Source organism: Schistocerca piceifrons, chromosome X, assembly GCF_021461385.2.
Source record: "Schistocerca piceifrons isolate TAMUIC-IGC-003096 chromosome X, iqSchPice1.1, whole genome shotgun sequence".
NCBI classification, from domain to species: domain Eukaryota; kingdom Metazoa; phylum Arthropoda; class Insecta; order Orthoptera; family Acrididae; genus Schistocerca; species Schistocerca piceifrons.
In genome coordinates this window covers 615,117,328-615,134,427 of record NC_060149.1, presented here as the reverse complement: position 1 = coordinate 615,134,427, position 17,100 = coordinate 615,117,328, and the positions used below count along the sequence as shown (strand labels likewise).

General features: G+C 40.0%; 1 protein-coding gene across 6 annotated transcripts in view; it reads right to left on the bottom strand.

The window, feature by feature from the left end:
* The window catches only part of LOC124723232 (serine/arginine repetitive matrix protein 2), a 290,135-nt gene that overhangs the window by 170,004 nt on the left and 103,031 nt on the right, over positions 1-17,100 (bottom strand). For 5 of the 6 annotated variants that reach the window (XM_047248421.1, XM_047248422.1, XM_047248425.1 and 2 more), the window contains 2 exons: positions 10,045-15,977; positions 6,446-6,543 (listed from right to left, as the gene is read on the bottom strand). In XM_047248421.1, coding sequence (XP_047104377.1) covers positions 6,446-6,543; positions 10,045-15,977 — 6,031 coding nt within the window. The remainder of the gene's footprint in view (positions 1-6,445; positions 6,544-10,044; positions 15,978-17,100) is intronic. The other variant, XM_047248423.1, reaches the window with a different exon arrangement.

Genomic DNA, 17,100 nt, shown 5'->3' with positions numbered 1-17,100 from the left:
CTCACATCTGTCCCCATAGCTCTACTTCTGCCATATCTCATCTCGTAATTCCAAACTTCAGGGAAGCTCTCCTGAAAAACTTGCAGGACTAGCACTCCTTAAAGAAAGGATATTGCAGAGTCATGGCTTAGACACAGCCTGGGGGTTGTTTCCAAAATCAAATTTTCACTCTGTGGTGGATAATATGAAACTTCCTGGCAGATTAAACCTGTTTGCCAGACCAAGTCATGAACTCAGGATCTTTTCCTTTCATGGGCAAGTGCTCTACTGGAAAAGATCCCAAGTTTGAGTCTTGGCCTGGCACACTGTTTTAATCTGCCAAGAAGTTTCATATCAGCACACACTCTGCTGCCAAGTGAAAGTTTCATTGTGGGAACACTTACTTTCTTGTCTGATAATGAGCAACAAGAATGTTCTTTCTATTTTACGTCTGTAGCTGCTGACACAAATGGAGCCACATCAGTAGTGTAAGCTGCAGTAGGCCAACTAAATAATGAGTAAAAATCACTCTGGTTCCAATATACACAGTGTTTGTAATTAAATTTTCATTACCTGAGTCAGTGAAGATGGAAAACTATTTACTGTATGGGTACCCAACTTTATACGGATGATGTGGACTGCATGTTGCAGGATTTACATTGTTAGCAGTGTTAGTGTTATGACTTGCCATTAGGTACAGGTTGAAACAAAATCATCAGTGTGTATTACAATTGCAGACAGTCAACATGACTCTGGACAAGGTGAGCAGAGCTTTACTCAAAAAGCTGTTTTCAAAAAACAACAGCAATAGTGGTGCAGTTCTTCGCAAGTATTGGCACATAAAATGAATATGGAGAGGTCCTCTTCCTGCACTGGGGTTGAAGAACTCGATCTGGAAGTTGGAATTCACTGGTGATTTGGGAATTGCTCCTGTGAGCAATTGCGCTACAAATTGTTGAAGAATTTACTGTTGCCATAGCTAAGAATACTGAGCACAATGCACAACCTTCAAGCAGTGCACAAGCTGTGTCATGATAACTGAAAATTCCATGGTTCACCGTTTGAAAAGCACTACAAACAATTTAGAAATGGTATTCCTAGACCCGTTCCAGTCAGTTGTTGATGCAGATGGTGGTCACATTGAGCAACATCTGTAACCTAGACAGTAAACATGGTACGCAATTAACAAATGTTACCCCTCTTGCGTGGAAATTAACATGTGTTTCTTTCAATGGTTTATTCGGTACCTCTCTTCCACATGTCCTTACAAACGTTTCCACAAAGTTTCATTGTCCTACGGAAGTTTAATTATGACCATCCTGCCCATCACGTTGTTAACAGCCCAGTGCTAAACTGGCTTGAGTAAGCCTGCAAGATGTTCACAACATCCACAACAAATTAGCATCAACAAATTACCATCCAGTTCCCTTTCAAAGGAAAGTGACACAGTCGATGCAATGGACGGCCTACAAACATGTTATCAGTTAGGAGCTCCACCACTGCCAAGTGTACCGCACTGATCTATCTCTTTGCAGCAAAGAATTCATTCCATGTAAAGAGAACTCAAATAGAAAGACATCTCTTGCAAAGTCATAGTCACTGTAGTTACAAAACAGTTATTTCAAATATTTTTGAGCTAAATGCCTTTACCAAATTTGATTCCCTATTCAAGATTCTATCAATTTAATCACTCCAGAGATTCATTTGCATAGGTTGGAAATTGTACATCAACACCAATATTCTACATTCTTCATTACTGTTTTTGGGCACAAAAATATCATTACAGCACATATCAGTATTGAGCCCAAGTCAATTAAAAAGTGTTGCAGGGGCTGACCCATCGGCATTAAATCAATTGTAAGAGAACAAAATTCTCCCCAACCCTTGACAATCATTGAGCCTGTAGCTTCCTGTAACTGTGCTATATCTCTAGAAATAATCAGGAAACTTCCTGCTAAATCAGGTTGTGTGATGAATTCAAATCGACAATAAATGCCGAATTAATGGTGGATTCATATGTGATACCCTGACAAGAGTAAGGTTAGCACTTTTACAGAGTCTATCTAGTGGGTGCATGTTTGCACTTACCACTAGATGTGAAATCTATGTCATGGTGGTTAACATCCCCTTTAGCCTCACTTGCGTTGGCAAGTGTACACTGCCTACATTTCCTTATATAAGCAAATCATTTAAGTAATATTACAGTTAATGGTGAGACCAAAGAGAGGTAACTATTCAACTCATAAGCTGTGTTTACAGGCTTCCAAAAAACTGTGTTTATCTCATAATTCTGACAGTCATAAAAACAATATCTTGAAACTGCAATGCCAACAGGACCGTGAGAGGCAAAAAATCTATGTTTAATGATTGAAAATATTAACTGGGCTGTTGAAATTATAATACAGATATATGTAAATACACCTGAAAGACTCTTAAGCGCCCTGACAAATATTTGTATGAAATTTTCATAGGACTATTCACTCGCTCATGATAGTAGAATCTCTCGGAACTTACACTGACATTTTATATCAAACCAGTTGTGTGATTTTAGTCCTCAGCAATGGCATATTGAAACATGGACATTGTGTTTGACAGCATCCAATCCTCTTGCAAATTTGCTTTGATAGTTTCTCTTCAGGTACCATACTGTATTATTGACAGAGCCAATCTCGATGTGGTAACTAAGGAGAAAGAACACTACCTGCACATACAGCATGTTTAACAGTCTTTGTATTGAAACCTCTGGGGATGATAGATCATGTTATGAGGAAGAACTTCTGTTACGGGCAAAATATTGGCAGACTCTTCCTGGCAACACAAGGATTCCTTATGTATTGGCTCTGAGCACTATGGGACTTAACATCTGTGGTCATCAGTCCCCTAGAACTCAGAACTACTTAAACCTAACTAACCTAAGGACATCACACACATCCATGCCCGAGGCAGGATTTGAACCTGCGATCGTAGCAGCCGTGCGGTTCCGGACTGAGCGCCTAGAACCACTAGACCACCCTTATGTATTGGTTATGCATCTTATAGAGGTGGCAAGGCAGGGCACCCTACCTTGTGCATATGCAGTTGTGTTGCCTATAATACAGTCATCTGGCTAGCATGGAAGGGGATGGGCTGAGCAAAATTAAAGTTCCTGATTCACTTCTAAACTATCTTTTTCCACTTATAGATACTAAGTCTCATGGGCTTCTTGTAAAAATCACTGACATTTTATTGGGGCAGGTAGTATGCAGCACACCTGGTTAGTAGACCCTACTAGTTCGGTGAAATCTCGTCGTCCATTGGCCAGTAAATACTAAAAGACACCTAGCATTGCCAGGAAGTTTAAGCAAGCTAACTCTTTGTCTGTAACAAAAGCTGTATTTCATGATCTGATCTCCCCTAAATGTTTGATGCAAAGACTTTGAAACACCCTGTATATTTTCACATACCACTGTGCAACACACAGCATAGCATACTATACCATTATAAGACATTCCCTACACTGTTCCATCCACATATATAGCAAAGTGAAAAAGAGCTCCGTTTGCATCAGTCTTCCCTTTTGTCAATAATGAATACTGCAGGTATGTTTTATAGGGTACCTAAAATATTGTTTCTGCAGTCATATAACTTCTGAACTGACTGAACTAGTTACCATTAGTACCATGTCTTCCTCCCTCAACCCTTCACTGATTTGACCTGTTGGTCCCACTTTACAGGGTGGTTGTAATTAAAGTTTCACTACATGAGAGGGCACACATGAAAAAATGAGTGATTGTAGGACAACATTTGTAAGGACGGGCAGAAGAAAAATAATATAATAACCACAAAAGAAACACATTTTAATTTCCACATGAGAGGGTAACATTTGTCAACTGTGTACCACATTTAAATTCCACGTTATAAATGTTGGTCAATGTGATGACCATCAGCATCCATGACAGCCTGGAACCACACTCGAGATTGTTCTACTGCTGCCCGAAATACCACAGGTTGAGTGTTGCTATGCTCATCTCCAATCTCCATGTGTTAGTATCCTGTTGATAAACCCTGTCTTCAAGGTAACCACACAGTCAGAAAACACACAGATCCAAATCTGGTGATATTGGTGGCCACACAGGTTAGAATGATTGGCCAATGATTCGGTTTCCTTCAAATGTGTTATGGAGTGACCTCACGAACAATGGACCGATACTTGTGAAGAGCAGCAGCATTATTGCTGTAGTTCAACTTGATTTATGAGTAAAGCCCTACCCACCTTGTCCTGATCCATGCTGGCTGACTGCAACTGCAATGCAAACTGATGCAAGTGTTTCAACCCTACACACCATCCTAGTGCCGGCACCTAGTGGCAAGTCACAACACTACACTACCAACAACACAAATCCTGCAATGAACAATCTGAAGATCATTCCAATAAAGTTGGGTACTCATACGGTAAACAGTTTTCTGTACAGACTAGCACAAGTGGTGAAAGTTTAATTATAACTATCCTGTATATCATTCTAACAAAACTTCTAAATATTTAATCAACGAGACTTGCTCAAGACGTTTATCACCAGTGCTATAATATAATATGATGATAATTGTACCTCACAGTTTCTGCACAAATAGTACAATAGAATGAAAGCCTGGCAAAGCAGTATGATACAATACAGTGCTGAAACACACAATAAACTCCCAGTTCAACTTTGAAAGCACAAGATTCCACAAAAAGACTGCAGTGATGGCATGAAATGGGACCTCCCCAAGCACAGTCATAAAAGTTCTTGAGGGGAGGACCTACACTAGTAGTGTCAATGAAACCCTTCATAGTTATTTACTTTCAATTTCATCTTCCTTTTATCTTTTGTGGCTTACCTTGTATTTTCTTTAATTTGGCCTCATCACTAATATTACAGTTTCTTTTGTCTTACTCCATAGCTACCCACTTTTCATTCACCTAACATGCGACTATGAATCTGTTCCTTCATTATTTGTAATTTTCATACTGCCCCACCTACACGTCCATCTTCAAATCTTCTGAAATTTCACGTTAGCAGTATTCCACTTTCTTACTGACAGTAATTGCAAACACTTCCTTGGTTTCTTGCGAGGATGTGTGTGTACCCATCCCATCAACTGCATTTTTGTTCCACAAATGACATACTTCACTCAACTGTTGCCCCAGTTACAATATGACTGATAACTGTGTTACAAATTTTCTCATAATCTTCAAGGATGGTCAGTGCTGCAGCCAGTCTCTCTTTTTTTGAGGTCTTCCGTTAGGATTTTGGGAACCCACCTAGCACAAAATTTGTGGTAAACCAGCTATTCTGCCACAATCTCATGCACCAAACTCCGTGAAATTTGAGGAAATGTTGCAGAAGTTCCATAACCATGAAACAATGTTTATCGGAAATTTTGTCGTTGATTTTAGTCACCAATTCATCAGTCACAAGGCTACTTCTACCACTGCGGTCCTGATAGTAAACATTAGTATGAAAATTTTTAAAATCAATGCACCATTGGCTAACTGGGTTTTCAATCACTATTCGTTTTCCGTACGTCACAAATGTCGCGATAAATTTCAATTGGTTTGCAGTTTTCTTGCCAACAAAAACCTAATCACAAAACACACATCACAAGTGGCAGGATTTTCTTTTGCAGCGCACATTCTGACACATCACAGAAAGCAAAGTAGCAGAGAGACAGACCACACACTACCACTGCTGGATGCGTACTGAGTGTAGGAACGTTTTGGCACAATGATGGCAGCCGTAGCCCTGTCCACCACTGCTATAGACCAAAATATCTTACTTTTTGGATAGCCTTCGTATAACACAGACATTGAAAAAGAAGTACAACGAGAAATGACTATTATATGTTAGTGGGAAATTAACAATAATGCAGAAATAAGTTTTCATGGGTTTTGTAATTCACTTACTCAGGAAAGACACATTACCAAAAAAATGTATAAATTTTTTTGTAGTCTTGTTATCTGCAAAATGACTCACTGTTCCTCATCCTGTCGCAGCAATGTCTGACCCATTGTGTGAACAAGCACTCATATCTTCAAAAGATGATGTCCAGTTTGCAGAATGCTTTTTTGCAGGTAAAGGTTGGTCAGTCGATCTCTCTCTCTCTCTCTCTCTCTCTCTCTCTCTCTCTCTCTCTCTCTCTCGCGCACACACACACACACACACACACACACACACACACACACACACACACACACACACACACACAGGGGGGGGGGAGGGAGGGGGGGGGGGGAGAGGGAGAGAGGGGGGGGGGGAGAGAGAGAGAGAGAGAGAGAGAGAGAGAGAGAGAGAGAGATATAAAAACACTGACACAACTTTGTCATATTCCATGTAGAAAAAGCCAAAATCTACTTAGTCAAGTTTGTTATACCTTATTAAAAATGAGTATAACATTTTCAAAAGAAAGACTAAGTACACAGACGAATAAAACTAACATATCTAAGGCATACTTTGTCTTTTACTTGAAGTTCTACAGCAGAGCTTGGAAGGTCATCTAAAATCTGCAGCTGGTCTTCATCCATTTTGATCTGTATCTCTTTTTTTGAACCTGTAACACAAAATAATTTCACTTAGGTTCATGCCATAAAATAGTACAGTAAAAAATGTAACTGCGACAATACACATTCATCACATACTTGATACACATATCACATACTTGATACACATATGCTTACAAGTTACACCCAAAAAGGTGCAACAACCAACCTTATGACCAAGAAGCACATTTACAGGTCTTCACCATTAATTACAAAAAGGACACATATTCGTCCAGTTTTGACACTGATGCTGAAGTAATGCACACTCTTATATTTCAGTTACATCCAGTAGATTACTCTTGTTGCTCTGTTGACATACCTCGCTCATTCCTTAAGTCAGGTTGTTCAGACTCAAGAGCTCAGCCACAGGCCACCTGCAGGTCTGGTAGCCTGGGGTGTGCAGAAAGGTGATATGCTAGCAATGAGGCAAACCAGGCCATAACCTACATGGTTGCACTATCCTGTCGAAAGTGCCTACAGGCAGAGGTGGCCATGTGCAGATTGCGGTGCAATAAGGCTACCTGATAGATGATAGCCTGTACAGCCTTTACCTGCCTGTGGATGAGGTGGCAGGAACTTCAGCCCCATGGGAGAGGGTTTGAACAGCCTGTCTCAGCTGACTTCTAACACATTAGTCCTTCCTTATTTTCTTTCTATTCTATCCAACATCATAATGAAAAACTGCATGGTTCTCAAAATAGAGTGGTTAATTCAAATATCATCTACAAGTTAGTCATCTCAATTTCTTTCCGGTAAGTATCTATTCTTTCTCATATCTGAGACACTTATATTTCCTTTCGCTATCCATGTCGTAGACACTGGGTGGTGAATACTGATATTTATCAACTAAGTACAACAATACTGCTTAAAATATTTGCATTATGAAAAAAATGCCTGCATTAATATCACAAAAACAATACAAGAAATACCTACGGGAGATATACACACTGAAGAAAAAATGTCACATTTGGTGGTTGGCACATGATCCCTCACCACAATTCAAAGCAAAAGTGTATCTAGCAATACCTAGTCCCGCTAATAGTTTTCATGGAAAGTGATTTAAGAAATAAGGCTCCTGCAACGCTGTTAACTGCATGAAGCATGGCCAAGAACAGGTGGCATGAACTCTGCACTGTGCTGGACCTGTCCCATTAGCTCAGCACAATAAACTTGTTCCTGTAAGTATTCACACAAACAAAACTCTAGTGGATTTAAGGTCAGAGCCATGTAGAGGGCAGAACATTGGACCTCCATGACCAACCCATTTCTCTGGAAATGCTTCACTTAAATATTTACACACGTTCATTCCAAATCGTGGCGTGCACCATCATGCTGAAACAAAAGCTGTTGCCGAATACCAAAAGGAATGTATTCTAACACATCAGGCAAAGTATTGCAAAGATACACAAGATACAGAGGGGCATTCGAATGGCCCAAAAGTATTCCCCCCTTGATTTCAGCCCACAGGTTCATGCCAAAGTGTGCCTGAATGCCACATTCATGGTGTACTGTGGGTCATGTTCTAACCAATAATGGCTGTTGTGAAGGTTGAAAATACCTACATGAGTGAAGCTAGATTCGTCACTCTATATCACATTATTTGTATAATGTTTTTTATCTTCCACTTGGTGCAAAAGCCATCTGAAAAACTGTACTCATTGAATGTGGTCTTCTTGCCACTGGCGTTGAATTAATGTGTAATGATATGCATGCAGTTCTTTATCATGCAACACTTCAACATCCAATCTCTGAGATATCTGCAACTGCCCTGCGATTTAATGGGTACTTTGTCGAGGCGACTAGTGAATGGTTTCAAGAATGGGGTCCTCTGTTTGTGGAGTACGTTTATTCCTTGGACGACCTGGCATTGCTCCATGCAATGAAAAACATTATCAGGATGGTGCCTTTGAGGGTACCATGGACAATACGCACGAGCAGCAGCAGCAGCAGCAGCAGCTTGATTGTCGGATGCACCTGGCACTAAAAGCATAACCACGTATTCATCACCTGTGCACTCCATCAGGAATTTGCCCTACATGAACCTGACAGGCCCAATTTTGGTTGTGCACTGTGTGGTTAGTAGACATATGCATGTAGTTTAATGGATCCCACTGTCATGTAGTAGGCCTCTGTCATGTGACAAAATGATGTCCTGCTCACAAATGATGGGGACTAGGGAATGGACTTGTAAAAAATAAGAAAAGGAACCTCATGAGGATTCGAACCCTAGCTCCATGGTGGATGAGGGTTTGATGTCCCAGCAGTCTACTCAATGAGCTACAATGACTGGTATGGTTGTGTGGGGTGATACACATTCATCTTTACACACCGATGTGCTGCATGATGTGACAGTGTTGTCAGGTCCACATTTTCATATATGTGTTTTCAAAATGTGCCCGATCTGATTTTGCTACAATGTCTCGAAACTGGATGAAGAATCACATGCCAACCTTCAAGTGCGGCATTTTTTCTTCGCCCTGTATATTAAACTAATGATTTATCACAAGGCTGTTACAAAATAATGAGGTGCCACATGCAACCATTAATATGACTAAACCAATAACAAAAGTTTTTGTTTATAACGACATAAAATAATCTCCAGGAAATTACAAATCATTCTCAGATGTGTATATTCAGTGAACCCAGCCTAAATGGTAACCAAAACGGTGATAAGTGTTGGAACATTTGTATATTACCTATTTCTTTTAAGCGTAAAAGGCTTAGCACCCATCGGACTGCATGGTCTTCTTTGGAAACAAGAAAAGAAGGCACAGAGAGTAAAAGTAAGATCTACAAATGTCTATGCTAAGGATTAATTGAAGGAAGCAATATGATAATGAGTTACTACAGTCAATCCCCAATGACTCATAAAAGCCATGGAAATCTGTCAATAGTTTCAACAATGTAGCAAAAACTGTAACAATTTGAGTTGTGTTTTGTTTTTAATTGTGTTTGAAAACCACTAGTGATAATCCTTTGAAAGAATCTGTCATTTCTTTTGATTTGTATTGCCACATCTTTTGTAATGAAGTCAATTCTTTTAACTGGTTTTCGAGCAATATGTAATGTCCAATTTCAGTACATTATTCTTTGATGACACAGTTTTCAATTGGCACTGTGCCCATATATTTGAGATAGTATACTGTAGGTAACTGCATACAACTTGAAGCCTTATAACACCCCTAAAATGCTAATGAACCGTTATTTCCATTAGAGGTGATCATTTCTCATTTCTGTAAAATTGAAAGAATTAATTCAGAAAGTGAAAGGATGTGAACTTAATGAAGTTCTGAATGCAAACATTTCAAATAGCAAATGCATTTTTATCACTAGCGCATAACTTACAGGGAAACTTACACTGCGTCCTATACTTAAAATCTGCACACCCAACAATCACAATTGTATGTGATTTTAACTTAACTGTAATTCAAAATAAGCCATGGGTCCATTGTTGCACCTCCAGAAACATTACTCAAAGTATTTCAAAACAATATAGAAATGAGGATACTAACCTTTTCCTAACTTCCCCTTCATTTTTCCAGTTTTTCCATGGTGAGTCTTAATTTTCCCCATTTTTGTAGAACCTTTGTTACGAGCTGGTGACATGCCAAATAGGGCATCAAACTTGTCTGGTGGTTTATTTGGAGTATTCCCTGTTGCTGGTAAGCTCTGCCTTAAATTCTTCTGTGGTGTCTGGGAGGCTCTTGTATTCATGGGTGGATATGCTGCAGTCGGTTTTACAGTCTCCGACGGCGGTTCAAACAAGTCATCGCCCTCACTGGACCCTGGTGAATATGGTGAATCAAGGTCCATATCAACAACTTCTGTAGATGTATCTTGTATCTGTTCCTTCTGATCACCATTCTGTTGTCCTGTTGGCCTTTGTGGCACACTTTTCACGTACGAAATAGCTGTCACTTTCTCTGGAACAGTTTTGATACCTACTGTTCTCTGCTGAGACACAACAGGAGAGCTTGGGAGGTGGTGTGGAAGGTGATGAGATGATAGCTGAGGAACTGTAATGGTAATTGGAGTGCTAAAGACATTTGATCGGCTCACAGGTGTACTTGTTAAAGGTGAAATTGGAGTACTGGCAATACTACTGGGTAGGTTTGAATAATTACTTGGTGTGCTACAATGTGTAGGTGTAGATGTGACAGGCTGCTGCACTATATTCTGTTTGAGAAGCTTCTGTTGCTGAACTGTCATTGGAATAATTTTTATTTCTGGTGATAATGGGGTAATGTCAGAGTTCATAGGCACTATCATTGTAACAGACAAGGTACTTGACTTTTCGCCTGGCTCTGAAGGAGAAACTTCCACTTGCAACTGATGCTGTGATGCTCCAACAACAGATTCATCAATATTTGATGGTGAGCTCCCTAACATACTTTCAATCATGGTTAGAGATTTTGTTCTATCTGGAGAAAGAGTCACATCATCCCGCAAATTGTCAGAAGACTGTATTAGTGGAATCTCTGATGACATTTCTAAAGTTTTCTTTGCTGTATCATCTGGGTCACTTTGAATAGGGGAATCAGTCACACCTACAGAATGCTGCATCACTTCTTCACATGGTGTACCACTTGGACTTTGGAGTTCATCAATATGTACTTCTTCTCTTACAGGTGACGGTGTACCTGATTTTGTGGGATCAAATGGATCATAAGCATCAGGTGAAATAGGTGGAGAACATGGAGTTGTTGGTCCTCGTGGTTCAGGTGGTGTATTGGGACCTTTATGCATTATGTCCCTGTCGAGGTCCTCATCCATCTGTCTATCGGATTCATCCAGTACAGTGTCCTCAGCCATTAAATCATCATCTTCTTCTCTTAACGGATTACTAATTGAGCGCAGTTGAGGTTTTGCAGCTATTGAAAACTTTATTTGTGGTTCAGGCGGTGTCTTAGGACCTGTACTAGTATTCAGGTAGTTACCAACAGAACTCATAACTGGTGACTGAGATTCAGGAGTTCGTGCTGTTGCAGACATTTTGAGAGAGTTTTGTGGACTGAGTATTTCCTGGTGCATCATCCTGGTCATAATTCCATCTTCCATTTCAGTTTCTTTATCTCGTTGTGCATCATCACTGTCACTCAGAACTATGAGATCTCTGGGTGAAGGGGTTTGTTCACGAAATGGTGATTGATCTAAATCAATTATTGCAACTGGTTTTTGCCTAAGTAATGCAGCCAATCTCTTGTCCCCCTTTGCTCCCTTTTTGGATCTTCTGTTCAGAGTTTTATCAGTATTTGCTGCATTATTTAAGGCTTTGGATGTCTTTTCTTTCCCACTTTTATCTTTCCTGGATTTTTTAGTTGTTTGCCTACCTACATCAAATGTATCTTCTCTTTGTTTTCGCTTAGATGAATCTTTAGGCAAGGCACATATAGACGCTGATGTAACAGCTGCAGCTGCAGCGACAGCAGCATCTTTTGCACCGGGTCCTTTATTTGATTTGTTGAAATTCACGCTAACTAGAATATTGTCACCAGAAGTGAAAACTTCTTTGGATGGCAACGGAGATCTCTCTTTCCGCTTCTTGCGCTTCTCTGCTCCTGACTGGTCTTTGGATTTTCTCGAGTCCTTCTTCTTTTTATCTTTCTTTCGTTGCCTATCACTATCCTCCTTGCTATTGTTTACTATAACAGTGAGTTTTTTTGGTGGCTTTGCAACAGGGTTGGTCTTTTTTTCAAGCAATGGAACTCTTTCGTGTCGTTCTCTAGACCAGGATCTGGAGAAAGACCTTGAGTAAGATCGATTGTACCGTCTTGCTGATGGCGAAGGAGATCGGGAATAAGATGAGCAGGAAACAGATCGTGATCTTGACCGAGACCACGATGATGTCCATGTGCGTGACCACGATCGACGATTCTTTGGAGGTCTTTTTTGTCTGGTAGCTGCTCTAGATCTGTCTTTACCTTCCCTTGACTTGTGGATGGATCTGCTTCTTGATCTATTTCTGAGCCTGCTGCCTGATCTTGACCGACTTCTTCTGTTTCTGCTCCTGGAGCGATCTCGACTCGCCTTTCTCTGTCTTTCTTTTGAACGGCTCTTTCGATTCCTATCTTTTAATTTTGATATAGATTTATTTTTTGATCTACTTCTCGATCTATATGACCTGCTACGAGAACGACTGCGGGATCGATGTCTTGACCTCCTTGGTGACGAGCGGCCTTTTGCACGATTAGTCTTTGATCTTGACAAAGATACTGATCTGTCACGAGACTTGCCACGTGATTTGGAACGTGACCGTGACCTACTATATGAACGATCCCGTGAGAGATCACGGCCAAATTCATCTTTCCGCTTTCTCTTTTTATCACTCACTATTTTTCTGACATCATATCTTTCCATGTCTTTTCTTTTCTCCTTCTTTTTCTTCTCTTTTTTAGGTAATTCTTTATCTTCATTTTCCTTTCTGCTTCCATCCTTACCTTTCTCTGTTGGTTTGATACTCTTGCTATCTCTATAGTTTCTTTCCTTAGTTCCTTTAGATGGTTTCTTCCATGATATAGAGTCATCTAATGTACTGCCTTTTCCCTTTACTGTTTCATCATCATCATTTACACTCAAATCTGCCCTGTCCCTGTCTCTGTCCGTAGATTTCTTTTTCTTTTTCTTCTTCTCTTCTTCAATTCCTGCGTGTACAGAAGACTCACTCATTTCTGCTTCATCTGCAGATCTTATTTCATTACTTTCAAGTCTTTTATCTTTGTCTAAAATTTTATCTTTCTGAGTGACATCAGTCAGTCTTGGACGCTCATCTACTATTTCACCCTCCTCATAGTCCACTGTTTCAGCAGGAGACAGGTCTTTTTCAAGCTGTGGTTTCTCAGCAGACACATCGTTGTCAGCTTTGCTGTTATCTTTCACTTCATCAGTAGCTTTCTTTCTTTTCTTTTGAGGGGAAATTTCACCATCTTCTTCACTCAAAAAACTAGTTTCATCATGACTCATATCATCATCAAAATTTATTGCTTCCTCAGTTTCTGATATTGTTTCAGTGTCCAGACCTTCCAGTCCAACTGGAGTTGCAGCAGGGAGACTACTATTCAGTGATGACGCTGTGTTACTTAGTGGCAATGCAGTCTTATTTTGTGAACCTGTTGCATTATTTGGTGACACTGCAGATACTGCAGAAGCAGCTCCTTCCACTAGATTTTCTGTCTCTCCGGACACATCTAGTTTCACATCTTCATGGTTTTTTGGATCATTCTCATCTCTGATTGCACTTTTTTCGTGGTTTTCAGAGGCACTTGACGTAACAGGATGAACGGCACTGAGATTACTCATTTGGTCAGCTATTTGTTCAACAGCTATAGCAGTAGTGTCTTTCTCTTCGGACGTGACAACTTTGCTTGGTTCTTCACAACTAGTGTTTTGGCTAATAGAACTACCGTCAGTACTACTGCTGGAACTACTACCACTGCTGCTACTACTGCTGCTACAGCAGCTACTGCTGCTACTGCTACAACTACTGCTGCTGCGGCTGCTGCACTGAAGAGTTTTTGACAAACGTTCAATCATATCATCATTATTTTCTAATGGTTCATGTTGCACTTCTGAAATTGATCCTGACTCTTCCATCTGTTCATCATTATCTCTGCTCTCTTGGTTGTTATGGTCACTACTCGATTCAATCGGCATCTCCAGAATATCAGATTTTGCCTCACACTTTTCAACCTCTGCTTTGTCTTCATCTGTCATGACAGTGACAGGATCACTCTTATCTAAAGCACCTGTATTCTCTTCCGGTATTTCAGTTGCTTTCCGGGCTATGTCCATACTGTCAGCTGAGTAGATAGAGAAATTGGGACATTCTCCCTCATCATCGTCTTCATCACCAGATGCCAGAGCCTTGTTAATGGATGCTGAAGAGCTCTGAAGAGTACTGTTGATCACCTCCTTCACTGCTTCTGTTACAGCTTCAGTAACATGAACAGAACACTGTTTGCTCAGCTCACCATAAGTTGGTGACTGCAAGTAACTTGCATTTGAAGTACTCATATCTACCTTCTCCGATGAAGGAGGGCATGGTGGGAGTGGAATGTCTTCTTTATGCAGATTCTGAGATACAAGTGGCTCATCATCATCATCATCATCACTATCATCACATGGGACAGCTGGATCATACTTTTCGGACTCATCTGGTGATTTGGTAACATTATCCTTATGTGTATGGTCATCTGGATTGGGACGAATATCTATTACTAAAGAATCATTTGTTTCACTATCACTAGAATCTTGTTCACCAAGCCCTATAAGTAAAGCTGAAGGTTCTGGGGGTGGAGGAAGAACATCAAAATTACGTTCATTATCTTCATGCTCAGAAGCACAATTTTGTCCACCAGCACTGGATACTTCAATGTCACTATAAATATCTAAGTCGTCATCTTCTGTAACTTTCCGGTAAGTATTTTTCTTAGTGTCTCTCTCATTTGATGACTTTCCACTTGAGATATCTTGGTCATCAAGAAAGTCACTCTCTTCGAGTTGCCTTTCATCGGTGCTGCTAGCACTGAGGGATGTGGAAGGATGAGGATGTGTTCGCCTTACTGGAAATTGTGGTAATAAATTGAACCTACCAGGATTTGGTAAATCTGATGTGGTAGAACTGTTCTCTGGACCCAAGTAGCCTGTATATCCCAAATGACCTCTATCACTATCAAATCCAGAAAGATGGGTACCTGAGTACATATGTCCACTATACTGGTATGATGAAGTTGATGTCCTTTCATACTGACTGTCCTTATTATGATGATATGATCCAGATGATCCAGGAGATCTTGAGTTGGAGTTACCAGGATAGAGTGGAACTTGAGAAACTCTTGTCTGGTTGTCTGTAACATTTACTCGGTTACTTGTATGGGACTCCCATGGAAATCTGCTATTTACACATGTTTGTTGACCCACATTGTTCGAAGATCCACTACTACCAGCATGGCTGGTAAAAATGTTAGGACCACTATCTGCAACAGGGACAACACTAATTGCATCCCTTTGATTGAAAATATGGGAGGGCAATTCTTGTGGATTACTGTCATGTTGTATCCTTTCCCGATATCCATCTGAGGATTCTGTAAACCTAGAAATGCTTTGTCCATCATCACTACCAGACATTGCCTTACTTGGCCTCTCCACTTTGGATGCCTTTTTAATAGTAATTGTACCATCTCTCCTAAGAGACATGGTCGTATTCCTTGAATGCCATAGGCCTTGGCTTTCCATTATGGAGTCCAGGAGATTGTGGCGGCTACTTGAAGTAGTGTCACGTGAGGTGCTTGGCCGAGGATTCGAATTAACATGAGGCCTTGGTGTGCTGCTCATCAAGCTTTGAGACAGTTTTCTTGCAGCCAAACGTCTTGCTGTTGTTGGTGACGACCTAGATCGGTGGCACAACATACTAGTGCCACCACCTTCATTTCCATTTTCACCGTCTGACCTGTAATTAACACAGAACTCTTATATAATAACAGGCAGAGCAACATTGGACAATGTAACAGCAAAAAATGTGTGCATGTCATCAAATTTGGGTGTATCCATATTACACATCACCACAAATAATGTACCTCCATTAAGAAATTTTTACAAAAATACTGAAAACTGAAACTACTACTACTATGCAAGCCACACCATTTCACCATTTTTCACACTGTCTTTTAGGTGTTGTATTTATTGTTGTTAATAAGGTGATTTCTGGAAACATTGTTGAGGTGAATAAAAGATACCACAGAACAAAATTCAATATTGCTGCAAGAGCCAAAACGGCCAAATGCATGCAAATGGGCATGCCCTTCATATTGCAAAAAACATGTAAAATAAAGTACTAAAATGTTTTTAAATTATGCAAAAATTATAACTATAGTTTACTAATTTGACTTGAAGTGAAGAAATTTGATGTCTTACCAGTAACAAACCAAAACTGAAAGATGAATGAATAATCTGATCACCGTATGAACTTATGATGTGATGAATGTTTCAAAACACACAGCAAAAATGAGAATAGTGGCCAGGTAATTTTTTTTTATTCTGAAAGTGAGACTTAAAGACTGCTGGCTGGAATCCTCTTTTGTAATATTACCCTTTTTCTTTATTAGTTTCTTCCTGATGGCAACAAAAACTGACTGCAGTTTGTGGGGCCAAGAGAGTATGTCTAAGAACGTATTTTCTTCATTATGCTTTTTCCTCTCAGTAACAGAGAGAATATTATAAAATATAAAAATTCAGTATTGCACAGTGTGTGCAGGATGGCCAGGACACCTTAAGTCAGGACCTCACTTCAGACATCTATACTCCACATCCTAAAAGTACTGAAATCCTTCTGTGACCAACAGGTGACTACCACAAAAAGATAGATTTAGTTTTGATCCATCATTTAACACAGAAACAATAAATCATTACACCACCTGATTAAGTACAAAACATTATATAATATGCCATGGCTTATCAGTGAGCCACACCATACATATTTAGTTCAATAATGGCTCACTTCTTGGATACACAGAAGATGCATGTAAGGTACCCAAGTTTCCTAGCAATTACTTCCAGCACAGACTAAAAACAAA